General features: G+C 49.7%; 1 protein-coding gene across 1 annotated transcript in view; it reads right to left on the bottom strand.

Moving 5' to 3' along the window:
• LOC138567725 (solute carrier family 25 member 35-like) overlaps nucleotides 1-19485 on the bottom strand; it is a 328461-nt gene that overhangs the window by 30054 nt on the left and 278922 nt on the right. Inside the window, exon 4 of the mRNA XM_069646202.1 lies at nucleotides 8537-8671. Coding sequence (XP_069502303.1) covers nucleotides 8537-8671 — 135 coding nt within the window. The remainder of the gene's footprint in view (nucleotides 1-8536; nucleotides 8672-19485) is intronic.

The following is a 19485-nucleotide window of genomic DNA, read 5'->3' as shown; positions in this document are numbered from 1 at the left end:
GGCAGTGCGAAGTAAATCTAGGTGGACAGATCAGGCATACATTCAATAACACAGTGTGCACTTGCATATATTAGAATGCAAAGTGTATGTCTATGCTATGGTACATCAGGTAAGTTAGACATTGCAATATTACAAGTCAGTTTCAGCAGTGGGGATTGCAAATCACTATAATAGCTGCACTTAAGAAGTGTGAGGCCAGTGTGTGGCTAGCACAGTCTCACGGTTCTATGGAGGACGTAGGAGTCATGTATGCACAGAGAGAGACGGCGTGCAAAGATGTAGGGGCGACCAGAAAGGTAAGTGTTCAGTAGGCTGGTGAAGATGGAGGATGGCTTACCTGGAGCAGAGCGGAGGGCAGCGACCGGGGCCCAGGCTCCTACGGCTCCGGACAGCCTCAAGACAGTGGTAGCCTTTGTGTTGCTGCCTTCGTGTGGAGGCCGGCTCTCATTGGCCAAGAAGTAGGCGGCAACGGCCAATCGGTGGCCGGGTTGGTGCAGCTGGAGTTTTCAGTGTGCTGCTGGACTGCCGGATCGCTGAGTGGCCATCTTTGAAGGTGTTTGCCGCATGGTGCACAATGGAGGTTGGCAAGATATAGGCAGTGGAAGTGCTGCCTGTGAGTGCAAGTTGAAATACTAAATCTGGCAGTGCAGCGCGGGTCAAAGCGCGGCCGTTCTGCGAATTTAGAGGTGAAAATCCTATTTCAGGAAGCCGCGTGCCTAGGAGCCATCCGGTTTACCTAGCTGCTGGAAAAAGCATAGGGTCTTTGTAGCACTGCAGGAGCAGTGCTATGAGTGTGAGCTCCTGCTCCAACACGGGGTCGATGGTCGATGGTTAAAGACTTTTATTGATCAAATTAAAGAGAGTTGGGGAAATCCTACCTATCTAACTCTAGGAGGGGGTTCCCTGCCTCAACAAAACTAAGGAACGTCCGTGTCAAAATGTCCAAATCAACAGGTTCTCCATCCGGTGTCCAAAATCCTAACCCGACCGACACACACTAAACTCAATATAACATGTAGGGCAAATTGTAGCTGATCACCTGCATCTCCCTTCCAAAGTTCCAACATAAAGTTCCAAAGTGAATAAAAGAAACCAACAAAGTTCTACTAGTTAAAGGGGTTCTTCCATTCCCCTGGATTTCTCTGTTCTTCACTTTCACATTACCATACTCCACAATCTCAAGGGGATAACTCTTCCCCCGAGTTTCCTCCGGTTTACATAGTTCATCATCTCAAGATATACGATTTATCTCCTAATCTCCTTTTGGGTTATACCATTCCACAGTCTAAAGAGGTATGACTCTTTCATTGAGTTTTTCACAGTTCCACAATTCACAGGCTCAAGGAGTACGCCATTGCCCCTGAACTTTTTTAGCTTTCACATAGCTCACAGATTTCACAGTTCCACAATTCACATGTCCAAGGTATATGCCCCTTCCCCTGAGCTTTCTTGACTTTACTACAGTCCGTCACCTTCACTTCCTGTAAAAGGGGAGGGAGACTCTCTTCCCCTAGCTTCCACACATTTGGGGAACTGCTTTCCCCCTTTTCCAAGTTCAGCAATCTTGATTTGGTGCAAGTCCCAGACTCGCTGTATGCCCGATTACTCTCCTGCCAGGACTTTCTTGCTTGGTCAATTGGTTGCGGGTCCCAGACTTGCTGTATGCCTGGTTTACTCTCCTGCCAGGAATTTCATTTCTTTATTGGTTCAGCATTTGGGTGTGGTTCCCAGACTCACACTTCTCATCAGTAATCACCTTCTCTTTTATATAGTTCCAAGGTGCTTTAATTATTTAATTTATTGGGTCATGACCACTTTTCATTCATCTTAGTCTCTTTGTTCAATCGCCCCGGTGCCCCAGCTTCTTTGTTTGGGCTTACCAGGTTTATAAACGAATCCGCCATGAAGCAACCTGATGTCCCAACTGCTCTACCTGGGCCCACAGTTTTCTTCTTCGGCATCCTTTACGTCTCACCGTTCTCGCTGCAGCTTGCCAGCTGGGAAAGCATCCAGTCTGCTCTCTGGTTCCCGCTTTGCCTCCTCCTTCACCTGACAGCTCTTGCTGTACGTGGCACAAGCACAGCAAACCTTCCACTTCCAGACTTTCCCGGACGGCACCTCCAGCAGCTTTCCTGTCCCGCAATACAGCCTGCTGCTCTCCTTCGGTATACCGACCAACATTGGCAGAAGTGAGGCCTTCTCTTCTCTCCAGGTGTAGTGTTTTGAAATGTCCCGGCACCTGTAACATTTTCCAACAACTAGAGCACTGTGTTTGTTTCCGGTTCTAGTGATCTTCATTACTCCAGTTCCCATCATCGTCTCAGTGTTATCAAGCAAAGGGGACTGTAAATAAAGTTGGTGATGACTGCAGGTTCTACACCCACACTACAGTATGCTATACCGGAACATGGAGATAAGTGGGTGTTACCAGAGGCTAAAGAAACAGGGAAATGCCTGCCTTGACCTAGCGAGTCCACTCTGCCTCCCTGAGGGTTGTCTCCCCTTATGTGGTCCTCCCACAGATAGCCACGGTCGGAGTCAGGTAGGGACAAGTTACTTACCTGTTACTGTTCTCCAGCATGGGTCTGGCATAGATTCACATGCTCATGAATATTCCCCGTCGTCAGGCTGGGAATCCTCGGTAAAGAAAAAATCAGTTTCAGTTTCGTTTCTGAACTGTCTTTCTCCTAATAACCAATCACTGGTCTCTGGGTCATTCTGCCCCCAGCCAATGACGGCCCTCTACCTAAGCCCCTCCTCTGGCAGCCATCTTCAGATTTGGTAGCACGTAAAGTGGCAGTAGGACCAAGAGAAGAGCCGCAGAGGGGTAGGAGGAAGGGTTCGCATGTGAATCCTTGCCAGACCCATGCTGGAGAACAACAGTTACAGGTAAGTAACTTGTTCCTTCTCCAGCATGGGGCCTGGCATGGATTCACATGCTCATGAATACAAGAATACATAGCAGTACACACATGCACAACCACGGTAGGTGGCAAGGTTCAACATTAAGCATTTACATCAACTCAACATTAAGCATCTCTTACCTCCTCATCCGGCCCACCTTCAAGCGAACAGGTTGCGCAGCACTGCCTGGCCGACTCTGGACTCCTCCCTGGAATCCAGGTCGACACAGTAGAATCTCGTGAAGGTGTGCGTCGACCTCCACGTAGCAGCCCTGCAGATGTCCAGCAAGGGCACACCAGACAGGAACGCCGTGGTAGCAGCGATCGCTCTGGTTGAATGGGCTTTCGGATGCACCTTGGGCATGAAGGAGGGGTGCATCCTCAGCATCACCCTTGTCTCGTGGAATGTCAGGTAGGGTGGTTTACAGGAGAGGGCCTAGATCTCTCCCACTCGTCGTGTGGAGGTGATGGCCACAAGAAACGCTGTCTTACACGATAGGAACTTCAACGGTGCCGAATGCAGATGCTCAATGGCGCCCCATGAGCCTGCTCAGCACCATGTTGAGCTCCCACGCCGGGGCCGGAGCCTTCACCGGCGGGAATGATCAGAACAGTCCTTTCATAAACTCCTTCACCAGGCGATGAGACCACAGAGATGATCACCCCGGAGTTCTGGTGTAGCGGGAAATTGCCGCTAGATTGATCTTGATGGAGGCATGGGCTAGCCCCGCCTTGGCCAGCACAGTAGGTACGGCAGCACTTGAGGGGCCGTAATCCGCAGAGGGTTCATCTTCTGTGCACGGCATCAGACAGAGAACCTCTTCCATTTGTGACCATAGCACTTAAGAGTGGAGGATGCCCTGGCCTTTACAAGCACCTCCTTGCAGTCCACCGGGATATCGTACCCTCCAAACTCTAGCGCCGCAGGAGCCAGGCCTGCAAGTTCAGCGAACCCGGGGCGTGGTGGAGGATGGCGCCTCCTTCTCTGGCGAGAAGATCCGCGTCCGTCAGCAGTTTCACTGGAGGGAGGGAGGGGGACACACTGACATGTCCAGAAGGTCCAGGAACCAGATCTGCCTCGGCCACGCCGGCAAGACGAGGATCATCCTGCACCGGGACTGTCTGAGTTGATTGATGAGTCGCAGCAGCAACGGCAATGCTGGGAACGCATACAGGAACAGGCCGTCCCAGGGGAATGAGAAGGCATCGCCCATGCTCCCCGGCTGGGGAAACCTGCTGGCGAACCTCCGGCACTTGGTGTTCGTCGCCATCGCGAAATAGGTCGATCTGGGGATTGCCCCATCGTTGGAATAGCAGATCCACTTGATCCTGCCGCAGTTCCCACTCATGGCACGAGCGCAGCTCCCTGCTGAGTGAGTCGGCGATGGTGTTCTTTATTCCGGCCAGATAGAAGGGTACCAGAAACATCCCTTGACCGACGGCCCAGTGCCACAGATCCTGGGCTTCCTTGGACAGGGCTGGGGATCTGGTGCCTCCCTGCTTCCCGATGTAGAACATTGTGGTGGTGTTGTCGGTGAAGATCCTTACCACCTTGCCCTTGAGGGACGGGAGGAACGGCCTGAGGGCCCAGAACACGGCTCAGAGCTCCCGGACATTAATGTGTAGTGACCTCTCCTCTGGGAGCCAAAGGACTCTTGCGTGGAGATCTCCGGTGTGCGCTCCCAAACCCTCCAGGGAGGCATCCGTCGTCACCCTCTCCTGATGTGCCAGGGTCTGGAAGTCCATACCCGCCGCCAGATGCGCGCAGGTGCCCCACCACCGGATCGCTTTGCGGAAGGTCTCATTAAGCGAGATCCTGTCTTCGAAGCTGCCCGCCTCTTGCATCCAACGGGCGTCGAGGAACTCTTGCAGTGGACGCATCCGCAGCCTGTACAGGCGCACAAGGTAGATGCACGAGGACATAATGCCGAGCAGGGACTTGATGGACCTCACCCTGGCCACGTCCACGGTCGACAGCCATTGCACCTTGCCCAGGATGGCCTTTGTCCTTTCCTCCGACAGAGAAGCCAATTGCGCCACTGTGTTGAGCCTGAGCCCAGGGATTTCGTGCAGTTGATTGAGAAACCCAGATCCGTGAGCAGTTGGACAGTCTTCGCTGTGTGCACGATGGCGCATTCTCTTGTCCTTGCTCTGATGAGCCAATCGTCCAGGTAGGGGTAGACGTGGATCCCCTGTAGCTGCAGCCGCACCACCACTGGTGCTAGGCACTTGGTGAACAGCCTGGGCGCCGACTTCAATCCGAAGGGGAGGGTCTTGAACTGATAGTGTCTCCCTTGGACCACAAATCGCAGGAACTTTCGATGTCCTTTTAGAATGGGGATGTGAAAGTAGGCATCCTTCAAGTCCAGCGATGACAGGAAGTGGCCCTCCTCCAGCTGTCCCAGTACGTGCTGGAGGGTGACCATCCGGAAGTTCTGGGACTTGATGTACTTGTTTAGATGACGAAGTTCCAGGATGGGTCACCAGCCGCCGGTCTTCTTTCTTACGAGGAAGTATCGGGAGTACACTCTGGAGCCCCAGAGCCTCTTTGGGACGAGCTCAATGGCTCCTTTCTTCAGCATCGCCCTTACATCCAGCAGCAGTTGAGGGACGTGGTTTTCCTTCCTGGCCACGGATGGAATGCGGGGACACTTTCTTAGAAACTCTAGAGTGTGCCCGCGGGCCAGGGCATCCAGCACCCAACGGTCGGTGGAGATGGACTCCCACACGCTGACGAACTTCGCCAGCCGGCCTCCCACCGGGGTGCTCAGGTGGGGGCCCGATGCTACAGGGCCGGTTCAGTCCTGCTTGGCAGCGGCCTTGCCGCCTTGGCGACGACGAAGAGATCCTCTATAGGACTCCAGCGACGAGGAGCGGGCCGCCTGGCAGTACGATGAGGAGCTGCCGCCAAATCCCTTGGAGGAACCTTGCTCGCCTCCTGAGTTCTGAAAGGGCGGCCGTCATTGAAGAACACCCAAGGCCTGAGCTGTCTCCGTGTCGGCCTTGATGTCCTGCAGTGACTCGTCCACTGTCTTGCCAAACAGGTTGTTCCCGTCAAAAGGCATGTCCAGAACCCTGGTCTGCACGTCTTGGCGGAAATCGGTTGCCTTGAGCCAACCACGCCGGCAAAGGCAAACACTGTTGCCCATCTAGTGGAAACCGGTGTCAGCAATGTCCGTGGCCACCGTTATGGTGTGGTCCGACGCCACCTCGCACTCTTGTAGGATCTCTAGGGCCTCAGCCCTCTTGTCATCCGGGAGGAAGTCCAGCAGGGGAGCGATCTTGAACCACAGCTCCCTGTCGTAGCGAGCCACAATCGCGAGGGCGTTGGCCGCTTTAATCGTCGTCGCTGCCAACAAGATGACCCACCATCCCATGGCGTCCAGTTTCTTCCCCTCGCCGTCCAGCGGGGAGGTCGAAGTTGAAGCCGTCGCCCCCGCTGCTTTCTTCTTGGCCGCCGTGGAGACTACCGAATCCGGGGTCGGCTGCGCCCTAAGGCACATGGGGACGGAATCCAGGACCCGGTACTTCTTCTCGTACCGGTCTCTCTTGGCAGGAGTCGTGGACGGGTTCTTCAGGAGCAACAGCCCCTCGTCCCAGATGTTGTCCAGTAATGGAACCGAGAGGACCGTCTTCCTCTTGGCCTCACGCCGTTGATAGAGGAAACCTTCCTTCTTCTGTTCTTCGGGGCAGAACTGGAAGAGCTTGGATGCCCTGGCGATCATGGCGTGGAAGGAGCCAAATTCGTCGAGTGGGGAGGCCCGAGGGGGTGGTGATGGAAGGCCCATCCCGTCGTCACCACCGTCGTCATCCGTTCCCGTCAGGTCCGTCTCCGTTCCCATATCATCCCTCGGATCAGGGAAAGGAGATGAAGGCCGTGAAGGCTGGAAGGAGGGGGGTGGGGGGGGTGAATTCTCCTCCGCTTACTTGGAGAGCTTCCAGACGGTCCAGGCTCCGCTGGATCATCCGCTGGGGGTAAGGGCATCCTTGTCCTTATCTCCGTACACAAGGCCTGGATCGCCATCAAGATTGCTCCCGAATTGTCTTGTGGCATAGGCACCGGCTGCGACGGGCGCGACTGTTGGTGAGTGGAATCCTCTGCCTTCCCAGGCTCCTCGTGGTCACCACTGTCGCTTTCTTCGTCCGCCTCGTCGGGATCCCTCCCGTGAGACCGGACCGCCTCGAACTTCTTGTTCAGGATCTTTTCTCCATGTGCGTTTTGTTTTCGTGAAGGCAGTAGAGACATCTAGAATGCTCATCCTCCTTGAAGACATTCTGCAATCCGCATCCAGGGCAGCTCCTGAACAGCTTGGATCCGGGCATCGTGTTTCGTTTGTCCTGGGTCATGTCCACGCGGGGTAGGCCTCAAAGATCTTCCGGAATCCTCCAAGAAGCCAAACTCGACAGAAACTTCGCCCTTGAGGGGTGTAGAAAATTCCGAAATGGGTCCCCGTTGATCAGAAGTAGAAACGGTGGAGCTTGAGGCTCGATTGACCAAATAAATGAGGTTAAACTCTTTGAAAAATCACAAAACGCAATAAAAGCTCGAGAGCTATAGCACGAGGACTCTCAACACTTGAACGTGCGGTAAAAATCTCAAGATGGCTGCCAGAGGAGGGGCTTAGGTAGAGGGCAGCCATTGGCTTGGAGCAGTATGACCCAGAGACCAGTGATTGGTTATTAGGAGAAAGACAGTTCAGAAACAAAACTGAAACTGATTTTTTCTTTACCGAGGATTCCCAGCCTGACGACGGGGAATATTCATGAGCATGTGAATCCATGCTATACCCCATGCTGGAGAACTTCTGCCTTTCCCTGGCCACATGAGGGGAGATTTCCCCTGGTTAAGTAGTTATGAACTCGCTAGGTTAGTTACAGAGCTCAGTAGTCATATACGATTTAAACACAACTTAACCTTTTAAAAATAATATTTAGGTTCAAGTTCATATAGATGTTAGTTCACAAGCGTTTAGGGTTTGAGCTGCGAGCGTTATATTATATGGCGCCAATGGTGGTTCCAGCGTTCTCCATTCTCTTCTGCTGACCCCACCGGTAATGAGGTAGCGTATTTTTATTTATGTGGAAAATCAATCATAGGGCGCTGAACAGAAACTCTGCAAAAAGTACATAACAGAGAGCAGTTACCGGGTGCCTTACAATAGTGGGGTATTGTGCTTGTAGTGTAGCATAAGCATATTGGAGGAAATGCAAGAGAGAACCATTATACTGCTTTAAATAATGAAAGATTAAGGGCATAGACAATAAACACAAACAGAAACATGCAGTGCAATGGTTTAATACACAGAGTGTGATGTGTAGTACAGCTATATACAGTAGATATGAGTGGTCACACATAAGAGGATGGGTGGAGCTATATACAATGTGAGGAGCCAATGGAAGTAGGGATGGCTGGGGAAGTCTGTCGAGAGTGTGCTTTGCATGCATGGATTCTCCTTCAGGTGCAAATTGTTTTTAAAACAATAATTGATGAAATTATTTTGCTTCTCCTCTGTGAAAAAGTGATTCAGTGCACATGAACGCTTGGCCTGATGGAAACTGATGTAGGGGGTCACCACTTTGCGGAAGCACAGATACATTTTGGTTGCATTTGTCTACTGAACATGTGCCGTTACCTTGCCTCTTGGATCCACGGGCTGGTTATAAATTCGAGTGCTGATCACATCAAATGGAGTCATGGCCACAACCAACGCCACACTACTAATCATTCCTGCACACAAGGCGACAAGCCAGCTATCAGGAGAGAAAACCTGGATGGGAAACAATAGCATGAGAGCAGATTAAGCAATTGACTGGCAATTCATATTTAGACCAATTAATTATGTGGTGGTAGTTGCAACATATAGCATAAATCTGTAACAAACAAAAACAAACGTTTATCTACCTAGAGATGTTAGCATGTATACAGCGAAGAGGAGGCGGGTCAGATGGTGCCAGGCGTGGGTGGGCAGGCACGACTGTTGTGAAGAGATGCAGTTCCAACAGTGCGACATTGTGTGGAGAGATATTGATTGGGGAGGGATAGAGGAAAGTGGAAGAAGATTGAAGAAACCAGTTACGGGAATGAGAAGCCAAGGAGAGATTTAAAGACTAGCAAGAATAACTTGTAGAGGGATCAGTTGTGCAGAGAAAGCCATCCTGCATGGAGGTGGTAGGGAAAAATACATGTGGACTGTAGAAGATTATAGCATGTCAGTGTAAACATGTAGACATTTGTTAAGTAAAGACAAGTTGTGCGCTCTGAAACACTTGTGTATGGGTGCAATATAAATAAAATATATCATATAGGAACAGAGTGTGAGGATCAAGAGGAAGCTTGGGCCGTAGTCCGGGAGATAGAGTACCAGAGTGAAGATAAGGGGTTAACGGCGTGGTAGGAAAAAGCAGATCTTCCAACATTTAACAATCTAATCTTAGAGTCAGTGGCAGTTGAGGTGATGAAATGCTTGTGCTTGGAAACACTGTCAAAAAGGAGCCAAATGTTGCAAACCTTGAGGTGGTCAGGGGAAAGGATATTGCCATGGGGAGGAGAAGTGGGGCATTTTCGACTGGGAGCTAGAGATCATCAGTCAGAGATGAGATGAGTATAAGGCAGCAAGGTGCCATTCAGTGAAGGATAGCCTAGACAGAGAGTTTAGGGGAAAGTTATGGAGTAAAGGCAGGAAAACAGTTTTGTCAGTAGAGCGAGGTAGGAGAACCCAAAAAGGATGGGTTTTTCAAAGGGAGGAAGTATAGAGCATAAAGAGTAGTGGGCCAAAAACTGAGCCTTGGGGCACTCCCATCAAGTGAGGGGTAGGATCTGAGGTTTCCAGGATTTTTGAGGAGGCGCGACTAGAGAGGTAGGAAGCAAATGAGTCGGTTCTATGTGATGTTACCAAAGTTATTTTTACTGTATCGACTTTTACCAACAAAAAAAGAAACATCAATTTCTTTTTTACATTGGGGGTTCCCCCTAAACCCTGGTTTACCTACATTTCTAACCCCACCTGAACCCCTGTTTTAACCTCTTACCCCCACCCCATATATATTTTTTTTTCTGTAAAAGTTCATTCAGTATATTTTTTTTTGTTGGTAACTTCACTGGTTACCAAACCAGTCAAGTGCTGTGTCCTTGATCCAAAGATTGGAGGGGTCAGAAGGATTGACGGGTGATCAACAGATTCAAAGTGTTTTTGTGGAGTGACAGCTGTGGAAGAGTTTCCTTAGTTTAGCTGTTTACAGGACCCATTGGAGAGGTAGGGATTGATTAAATAGATAGGAGGGGGTAAACTGTGTTTTTTCTTGGGTGGTTTTAGTGGAAAAAACGTCTGTGCGCTCCTAATGGTCAGGGATGTAGTAGAGAAGAAACAAAGGCAGGTGTGTGTAAGGGTGAGTGGAGTTGAAGAGAATGAGGCTGCTTAGGATATTATGGATCTTGGAGTTTATGGGTGAGAGGCAGAGAAAAGTTTCACTAGGAGTGAGGGCAGAAGATATGATATGATAGGTTATTTATAACAGTTATTTATAACGCTCTTAATACCCAGAGGTTTCTGAGCACGTACCTGTGGAAGCGAACCTGTGGTGCTTTGTGTCGTCTTGCTTCTAATGCGAGCACGTTGCCCCTGAGCTATCCTCCGGGGACAAGAAGTAGCTTGAGGGAAAGGTTGGGTAAGCATAGCTTTGAGGACAATGGAGAGTTTGACAAGATGGTAGCAGTAAGAAAGGAGGTCCAGCATTCAAAAACATAATAGAGGTAAGAAGGGTTTTATCACATGCAACAAGGAGTGAAGGGGTGCAGGATTAGCACCCTCAACGAAGGCAGCATAGCCTGTTGGTCCTCAAGTGGTCAATTTCATACCATAATCCAACGTTAGGAAGGGTTTAGACCCACCTGTACCGTTCATATCATCTAACTCTTGACCCTAACATGGATTATGAGGGTTTCTTCCTCAGAAAGAAACAAATACTGTGCCTCTCCTGATGGGGTCACCACCTTCCCCCTGCAGCAGTCTCTCCCAATAGATCCTCCCTTATAATACCACTCCTAGGGTTAGGATCAGGTAGCGGCTGCCGCAGAGGTGTAGCCAGAATTGTCTTCCAAGTGAGGCCTGAAGCTAATGTAGTTGAGCACATCGCAGTGACATCAATATCTGTAAATGCCCACACAGCGCTGTTGAGTGGGTATTTACAGATTTTGGGTGGGCCTTTCCCGCTCCAGCCCTACTCTGTATACGCCTCTGGGCTGCCGTACTCTGGCTATGTGGAAGGAGATCTTTGACAGAGAATTAGTGATGACGCCACATGATTCATCACACCACCCTCATCAATGCCACGCACCAACATAAATCGATGAATCTTGGGCACCTTCGCACTACCTCACAGGAGCCCCTGGTAAACCTTGTTAATCTTCTGTACATTTTTCTTTGTGAATTTCAACAAAAGCGACTGCATAATATATACCACTTTTGGGAGAAGCGTTGTGTTTATCATATTTACTTTGGCCCAAACACTAAACTGCAGTCACTCCCATTTCCTCACATTCCTCGAGATAACCCCAACTATCTTGTCTACATTGAAATCTACAATCTTATTCAGATTCCGTAAAATATAAATACCTAGGTATCTCACTTGCTGGTTCCGACCACTTACAATCCCAGGATTCAAAACAATTCTGAATACACAGGGGAGACAGAGGGAAGACCTTTGTTTTGTCCCAGTTCATCTTATGCCCAGACAAGTGTCCAATCCCTTCAGAAACACTCTTCAATAAAATGCTACCCTCACCTGGGTTCAATAAAATCACAAGCATTTTGTCTGCGTATGACAAAATCTTAAATGCATGGTTCCCCACAAATATACTGTGTATCCCGATTGACTGTCTGATGACAGCTGCAAGAGGCTCAAGCACAATATTGAATAAAAACAGAGACAGAAGACAACCAAGGACAATTTCCCCCGAGAGATCTCCATTCAAACAGACCTTAGCCTTCGCCCCAACATGTAAATGTATTGCCCACAAAAATACATCTTAAACAATCTTTAACCACTGGCATTGTGAAATAAATATTCAGGAGTATGGATTCACCTATAAGCAGTTGCTAAATAAACAATAATTAAGAATAATTACAAGCCAGACTAAGCAAAGTAAAGAACACAAGCCTATACTGTTTTTTCTGGGCACGTCAGAGGATTACATATTAAAGCACCAGAGATAAAAAGCTATTCTATTTGAAAGTATAGTATGCTCTTGTTGAAGGCCTTTTTGCCTTATTTGAAATGTTTCTACAGGCTTTGGCAGATTTAGCCGACGGTTTGCAAGTATCGAAGAGGCCTGCAACTAAGCTCTGCAATGTTAGGCTGTGGTGCTGTGTGCTGCAGTCCGTCCTACGGAGTAGAACCAGCCTACACAAAAAGCTTCCAAGTGGCTTCCGAGTTAGGTCAGGTGCATCCACAGGCAGGTCCATGATAGAGGTATTTGGATCATAAATGATTGAACTGTTTCAAATTGATGGCCATATTCAAGAAGATAGGCCTGGGTGTAAGAGCCTATAAAAACCTTCCTGACAAGTTGATGGAAAGGGCATACACAAAGATCTCTCAGCTGGATATCGGTATGCTGTAATGTTTTTGCTCATAAGTACATATTTTTAAAATCAGACTAAGCGATGGCTTACTGCGATGGCTCCTGCAGTTAGTTGGTGATGCCACAACTTCCAATGCCACTGCACTGTGTTCTTAGGAGCTGAGAGTCTAATGATCCACCATTAAATACTTTCCAAATAGGATGACGTTCACAAGTGGAAAATAACCAGACTGTCAGGTGCAAAACTCCCAACATGAAATTCTTCTTAGCTCTGTCGCTAAAACGTGTCACATACTCAAATATTTCAGTGTTAAAATCACAACTCCTATTGAAACCTACTTTGGTCTGTTGTTGGTCAGAACAGTCTGCTCTGCTGGTGGAGTGTTACAACCAGGATTCCCAAACATGAAATTATTTGGTTCTCCTGGTTTATCTGTGCCATGGTCCTAGGCATTTGGAGTATGAAAACGACCACCTACAAAAGACATTTAGCCTCTCCATTCTCTGTCTTTCTTGTATTCTTCTTTGGGGTCACCTTAAGCTTTCTGACAAATGTCCACCTCCCTACCTGCCTTTCAGCACCTCTGAAATCTCAGCCCTTGTTTGCTATTTTTCCATGATGCCTTGCGATGGACTTTCTCCGATTGTCACCCTGTAGTGTTGGAGGGGTTCCATGTGTTAAAATCGCAGCAAAAAGGCAGTGGTTTTGCCGCCGCGATCCATGCAAATGATGCGGGGACACCCCTGCAACCCCCAGACCCATTATATCATTTAAGGGGAGCGGGGGACATCACTGCAACCCCTCCTCCCCTTAAATGGTATAATGGGGTATGCCTTCACCGGGTCAAACCACAGCATTTTTCCTGCAATTTTTTGTAAAGGTGACTTTTTTGCCGCAATTTTATTACTGCATACCGTTGGAGGTGCTCCGGGACAGTTTTTATCTTTCATTCCCTGCTGCCGGCAGTCTCTCAACGCAAGCTTCCCCACTGCTTCAGTTACAAAATTTCAGCATGAATAAACCCTTTAGAACAACATCTGCCCTCCTTTGGTGCAATTAGACCCAAAAAGTACCCTCAATGGGCTCAACTTGGCACTATCCAACCTCAGCCTTTGCCACCACCCAAGCCTAACATGCAGACAGGTGTAGGGCCCCAAACCCAGACAAAGGGGGCTCCCAAGAGCCCATAACGAGAAGCAGAGGAGCTCAACCAATGGGTCAAGTAACCAAGAAGAGTTGAGGACACTAAAACCCCCAGACTAAGTGACTGGAAGAGGAAGATATCCTGAAGCTAGAACCTTTGTATGAGGATTACAAATCCTAGAGTCTGGCCATAATCCAGAGACCTTGGTTATTAGTATCCTGGGGCATTGCACCACCCCATTTTGGTCAGGTTTTTTTTTTGTTGGCTCACTTATGTAACAGCCCCAAATAAACCTATGTGATATGAAACCATGTACTTCTGTGCCCCCATATATTGATCCTACTCTTCTTCACGACAGTCTGTTCGTTTTCTTTAACATATGACCATCTTTTTCCTCGTTTTAATTTTCCTTTAGTGTGGAAATGATCTGTTTTCTTGTAGGACAGCACAGAGGTGCCTAATCGAAATGTAATCGGATCGTTAATTTTTCAAAAGGCTATGTATAGAGATGTATTTAATATATTTGCAAAATACTTTTTTCTATATTAAGTGTTTTGATATCAACCACTGATAGGGATACTGTTTGTTTATGAATATTAAAGCTCTGACTGAAGAATCAGCATGGGCTTTCTAGGGAGTTTTTTCCACAGCCCTCTATTGAGGGGGTGAAATAAAATCTATCCTAAGCGAACACAGGGTTCCAACCAAAAGACATACAAAACTCTCTTGATTGGTAGGTATGGCAGAGTAGTTCGACTTCACCCTAGGGATGAAGGAATATAAAATCTAATTTTGCAAATATTTCAAAATATGGCTCTTTCAATAACACCTGACCAAGGACTAATTCCAATAGGTGCACATACCGCCCCATACCTCCAGTACTACGCTACTGTTAAAAGGCAGCCCAAATGCTGGATAGCCACATTCTGTACAGCGCCACGCTGCTCTCGAGCTAGTTTAAGCAATAAAATAAAATAAAAAAGGAAGGCTTGTGCATAGGTAAAGTTAATCCCAAGATAATACACTACACAGATATACTACAAAATATAAACTCTTACATAACCCAAGGCTCAAATACGTACTTGAGTTCCAATACTATAGAACATTATTTATATAAAAAAGAGACACTTCCCCTTTCATATAACTAGATGTATGACCAGTAGGCAGTGATAAACTCAGTACATTACAATGCTAAGGGGTAGGGAGAAAAAGGGATCCCTGGACACAAGCACAATTACATACACATGTTTAGAGTCTACAATGACATCAAACAACTTATCACTGTAATCCCAACAGCCTCGAGTACATAGTATAATAACCTCAATATAGTCTCTAAAACGGGGGTCTGCAACCAGTGGCTCTCCATATGATTTGGACTACATCTCCCATAATCTCTCTTCATTGGCAATGTTATTTAGGGCTGATGGGTGAAAGAGCCCACACCATGGAATGGACCACCAGGTCTGGTATGAAAACGGTTGCAGACCCCCGACCTAGAGAGAAAAAAGGGTTAATACCTCTAAGTGGTGCCCAAACGGGACGCCACAACGGAAAATAGGGCTAGACTTATAATGCCAGGCATATAAAGTCTCATTACGCCGATATAAATGAAGACCACAACTACATCAGTACCCTAATAACATTTCTATATCAGGAACTGCTGTCTTGGGTAGAAAACTCCATGGACCCAGGAGCACATTTCAGAGCTCAGGTAAGTACCCTGTTTAGTCCCTTTAGGAGGAGTTTCACATTTTGTAGATGCCCCCCTAAGCAAAAGTGGGACATAGTTCATAGGCAATCCACGGTTAAGGGTTAAAGACAGCTAAGTCCTTAATCTATCCCACAGGTGCAGACAAAGAAGCAACCGACCTCATGGGACACCAGAGGAGACCCCCTGGAAGCGAATCCCAGGTTCTATACCCAGCTGACTAGAGAAGGAAGGAAACAGAGCAGATTCAGGCCAAAGCAAGTCAAAGGGAAACTGCTCTAGAGGAGGGCCTGCAAACCCGCACTACTCCAGAACACAGCGGACTCCTTAAGAGAATTCCCAAGAATTACACAGGACTCCAGGACTTAACACCAGCTACTCATAGCACCAGTCACAGTGGATTCCGTTCGGAAGAGGCAGGAGGACCCGGTAGTAGAACAAGTTACTTTCTTACCTGGTAACGTTCTTTCGATGGGATGGTCCGACGACGTATTCCATATCTATGACAGTAATCACCACAGCTGTGCTGCTTCGGAAACTTTTTCGGCGTCTGCGTCCTGCGTCGATGACGTCGATGCGCCGCCGTCGAGGACCTCCTCCGACGTCCGACGTCATCCGATGTGATAAGTAGGACGCACGACGCCAGTAGCCTCAGTTGTAGTTTTTTCCCCCAGAACGTGTGACAATAGTCAACTGCCAGTCCGACACAAAGCCTTGCGGAACGTAAGCTGCAAACGCAACAGAAATTCTGCAGCGGGGAAGGCAGGGCGGGAGCGATATGGAATACGTCGTCGGACCATCCCATCGAAAGAACGTTACCAGGTAAGAAAGTAACTTGTTCTTCGAGGGGATTGGGTCCTCCGACGTATTCCATATCTATGACAGACTCCCAAAGCAGTACCAAATCAAGGAGGAGGGAAAGAATTTAGAAACAAAATTTAGAATAGCCAATCAAATAGCAGAGCAAAGGACCGCCTTGCCAAAGGCCAGATCCTGCCCTCTGATGGAATCGAGGGAATAATGCCGCACAAATGTATGCACTGAAGCCCAGGTGGCAGCATCACAGATGTTGCGAATAGGAACACCCCTCTGCAGGGCAGTAGATGCAGCCAAGCCCCTGGTAGAATGGGCCCGCAAGCCAGCCGGAGGGTCCTTGCCCGCCAAGCGGTAACACTCCGAGATGGCCAAAATAATCCAGCGGGACAAAGTCTGTTTCGTCACAGCTTGCCCCAAGCGCTTACCAGCGTAACCAATAAAGAGTTGATCGTCCACTCTGACCCGGGACATGCGAGAAACATAAAAGCTCAAAGCTCTCCTAGGATCAAGCCTATGGAGCCTCTCCTCTTCCTTACCAGGATGCGGAGGAGGATAGAATGCCGGAAGAACAATCTTCTGGGCCAAATGAAATTCCGTCACTACCTTCGGAAGAAAAGAAGGACGAACTCGAAGGACAACCCTGTCCTTGTGAAATACAGTGAAGGGTGGCTTAACAGAAAGTGCCTGCAACTCACTCACTCTGCGAGCGGAAGTAACCGCAACTAAAAACACAGTTTTCAAAGTCAACAGCCTCAAAGGGCAAGAATGTAACGGCTCAAACGGAGCACCCATAAGAAACCTAAGAACAAGGTTCAAATCCCAACCGGGCACCAGGAAAGGCGACGGAGGGAACACATTAGTGAGCCCTTTCAGAAACTGTGAAATTAAAGGGATTTTAAAGTAAGAACATTCTTCAGATGAGCGCTTAAAGATGGACAGCGCCGCCAGGTAACCCTTAACGGTACCCACTTGCAAGCCCCTGTGGGCCAAAGAAAGCAAAAAGGACAGAACCATGGGGATGTCACATGCAAAAGGATCCACATTCTGAACTCTGCACCAGTCGCAGAACTTACGCCAACGGCAACGGTACAGAGACTTAGTTGCGGGCCTTCGGGCCGAAAGCAACACCTCCATCACGTCTTCAGGGAGGTCCCAATCCTTATACCTCAACCTTTCAGAAGCCAAGCGTGAAGGTTGAGGGATCCGACCTCTGGATGGAGAACCTGACCCCCCTCCCGTGAGAGCAGATCGTCTCGGTAGGGAAGACGACGTGGAGGGCAGATGGACAAGTCGAGAAGGTCCGGGTACCACGTCCTCCGAGCCCACGCCGGAGCAATGAGGATCATCCGGGAACCGAACTTCCGTAACCTCCGCAGCACTTGCGGGATGACGGGGACCGGAGGAAACGCGTACAGCAGCGGGAACGACCACTCCACCACGAACGCGTCTCCTAAGGCTCCTTTTGGAGGAAATTCCCGCGAGCAAAACCTTTCGCACTTCCGGTTGACACTGGAGGCAAAGAGATCCACTTGAGGGGTCCCCCAAAGGGCGAAGATCTCCAGGAGAATCTCCTGAGCCAACTCCCACTCGTGAGAGATCGTGCTCTGCCTGCTCAGAGCGTCCGCCGTCACGTTCTCGACTCCGGCCAGATGAACTGCCGAGATCGAAACTTCCTGCTGGATGGCCCAGAACTCGAGCTGCATCGCCTCCCTGCACAGAGGAAGTGACCCTGCCCCCCCCTTTTTGTTGAGGTAGTGCATGGCCACCGTGTTGTCCGTCAGGATCAGGACACTCTTCCCTCGCACAGTCGGCAGAAAAGCCTTCAGGGCTAGCCTGACGGCCCTCAGCTCCAACAGATTGATATGGAGTCTGGACTCCGACGGAGACCAACGACCGCTGACTGTCAGCCCGTTGGCATGAGCTCCCCACCCCGTGAGGGATGCATCCGACACGATCGTCACCTCCGGCCAGGGAAGCCAAAACGGAGCCCCCTTCATCAAGTTGCCTTCGACGGCCCACCACAGAAGGTCCCGGGCGACCGAGGGCGGCACCTGAATCGGGTCCGACATCCTGCCGGAGGACTGCGACCATTGCATCTTGAGTGCCCACTGCAAAGATCTCATTCGCAGGCGAGCCTCTGGCACCAGAAGAATGCAGGATGCCATGAGGCCGAGCAACCTCAAGAACTCGAACGCTGGGAGCGTCTGGGCATGCTGAAACTTGCGCACCATCTGCTGAATGTGAAGAGCCCTCACCTGGGGAGGAAAACACTGCCCCAGGGAAGTGTCGAGCACTGCTCCGATGTACTGGAGCCTCTGCGTTGGCGTCAAATGGGACTTCTTTAAATTGAGGGAGAAGCCCAGCCTGTGAAGGGAGTGGCAGGCGACGGACAGATGATCCAGGACCTGCTCGGGAGAGCTCCCCCTGATCAACCAATCGTCCAGGTAGGGGTAGACGTGAATCCCCCCTTGCCTGAGATGCGCTGCCACCACCACCATGAGCTTGGTGAAAACCCTCGGGGCGGAGGTCAAACCGAACGGCAGGACCCGAAACTGAAAGTGCGAGTCGCCAACCGCGAACCTCAGGTACTTCTTGTGCTTGGGATGGATCGGCACATGGAAGTAAGCATCCTTGAGGTCGAGTGACACCAACCAGTCCTGAAGCTGAAGGGCCTGGAGGACTTGAGAGAGAGTAACCATCTTGAACTTGTCCTTCCTGAGGAGTTTGTTCAAACCGCGCAAGTCCATGATGGGTCTCAATCCCCCGTCCTTCTTGGAAATCAAAAAATAAGGGGAATACCATCCCTTGTTCCTCTCCGCTACAGGCACCAGTTCTATGGCGCCTTTCTCCAGCAGGGCTTGAATTTCCTGCGCAAGGAGCGGATCCGGACACTTCAAAGAGAGGTTCCCCGGTGGATTGTCGCGAGGCCTGTGCCGAAAGGGAAGACAGTAGCCGTGGGTTATGATCTCCAGAACCCACACATCCGAAGTAATGGCACGCCACTCTACAAGATGCTGCGCCAGCCTTCCCCCAACCGGCGAACCATGGGACAAGGCCTCATGACTGAGTAGGAGCGGCTGCGGCGTTACCTGAGGGCAAAGAGGCAACTGCCCGAGCGGCCTTGGCACCACGGGTACCCTGTCGTCCACCTCTGGTACCCCTGCGTTGGCCCCTTTGACTGCCAGCTCCTCTCGCTCTACCAAAGGACGAGTAATAGCGAAAGGAGCCACCCCTCCACTGCTGTCCCCTAGGACGAAAAGGCGGAGGTTGGCGAACTGCAGCGCCCAACGACTTCGCTGCAGCTTTTGAGGTCTGCAACCTCTCAAGGCTCTC

Source organism: Ambystoma mexicanum, chromosome 1p, assembly GCF_040938575.1.
Source record: "Ambystoma mexicanum isolate Mex_15411 chromosome 1p, UKY_AmexF1_1, whole genome shotgun sequence".
Classification (NCBI taxonomy): domain Eukaryota; kingdom Metazoa; phylum Chordata; class Amphibia; order Caudata; family Ambystomatidae; genus Ambystoma; species Ambystoma mexicanum.
The sequence above is the reverse complement of the archived record's forward strand: the minus strand, read 5'-3'. Positions and strand labels throughout refer to the sequence as shown.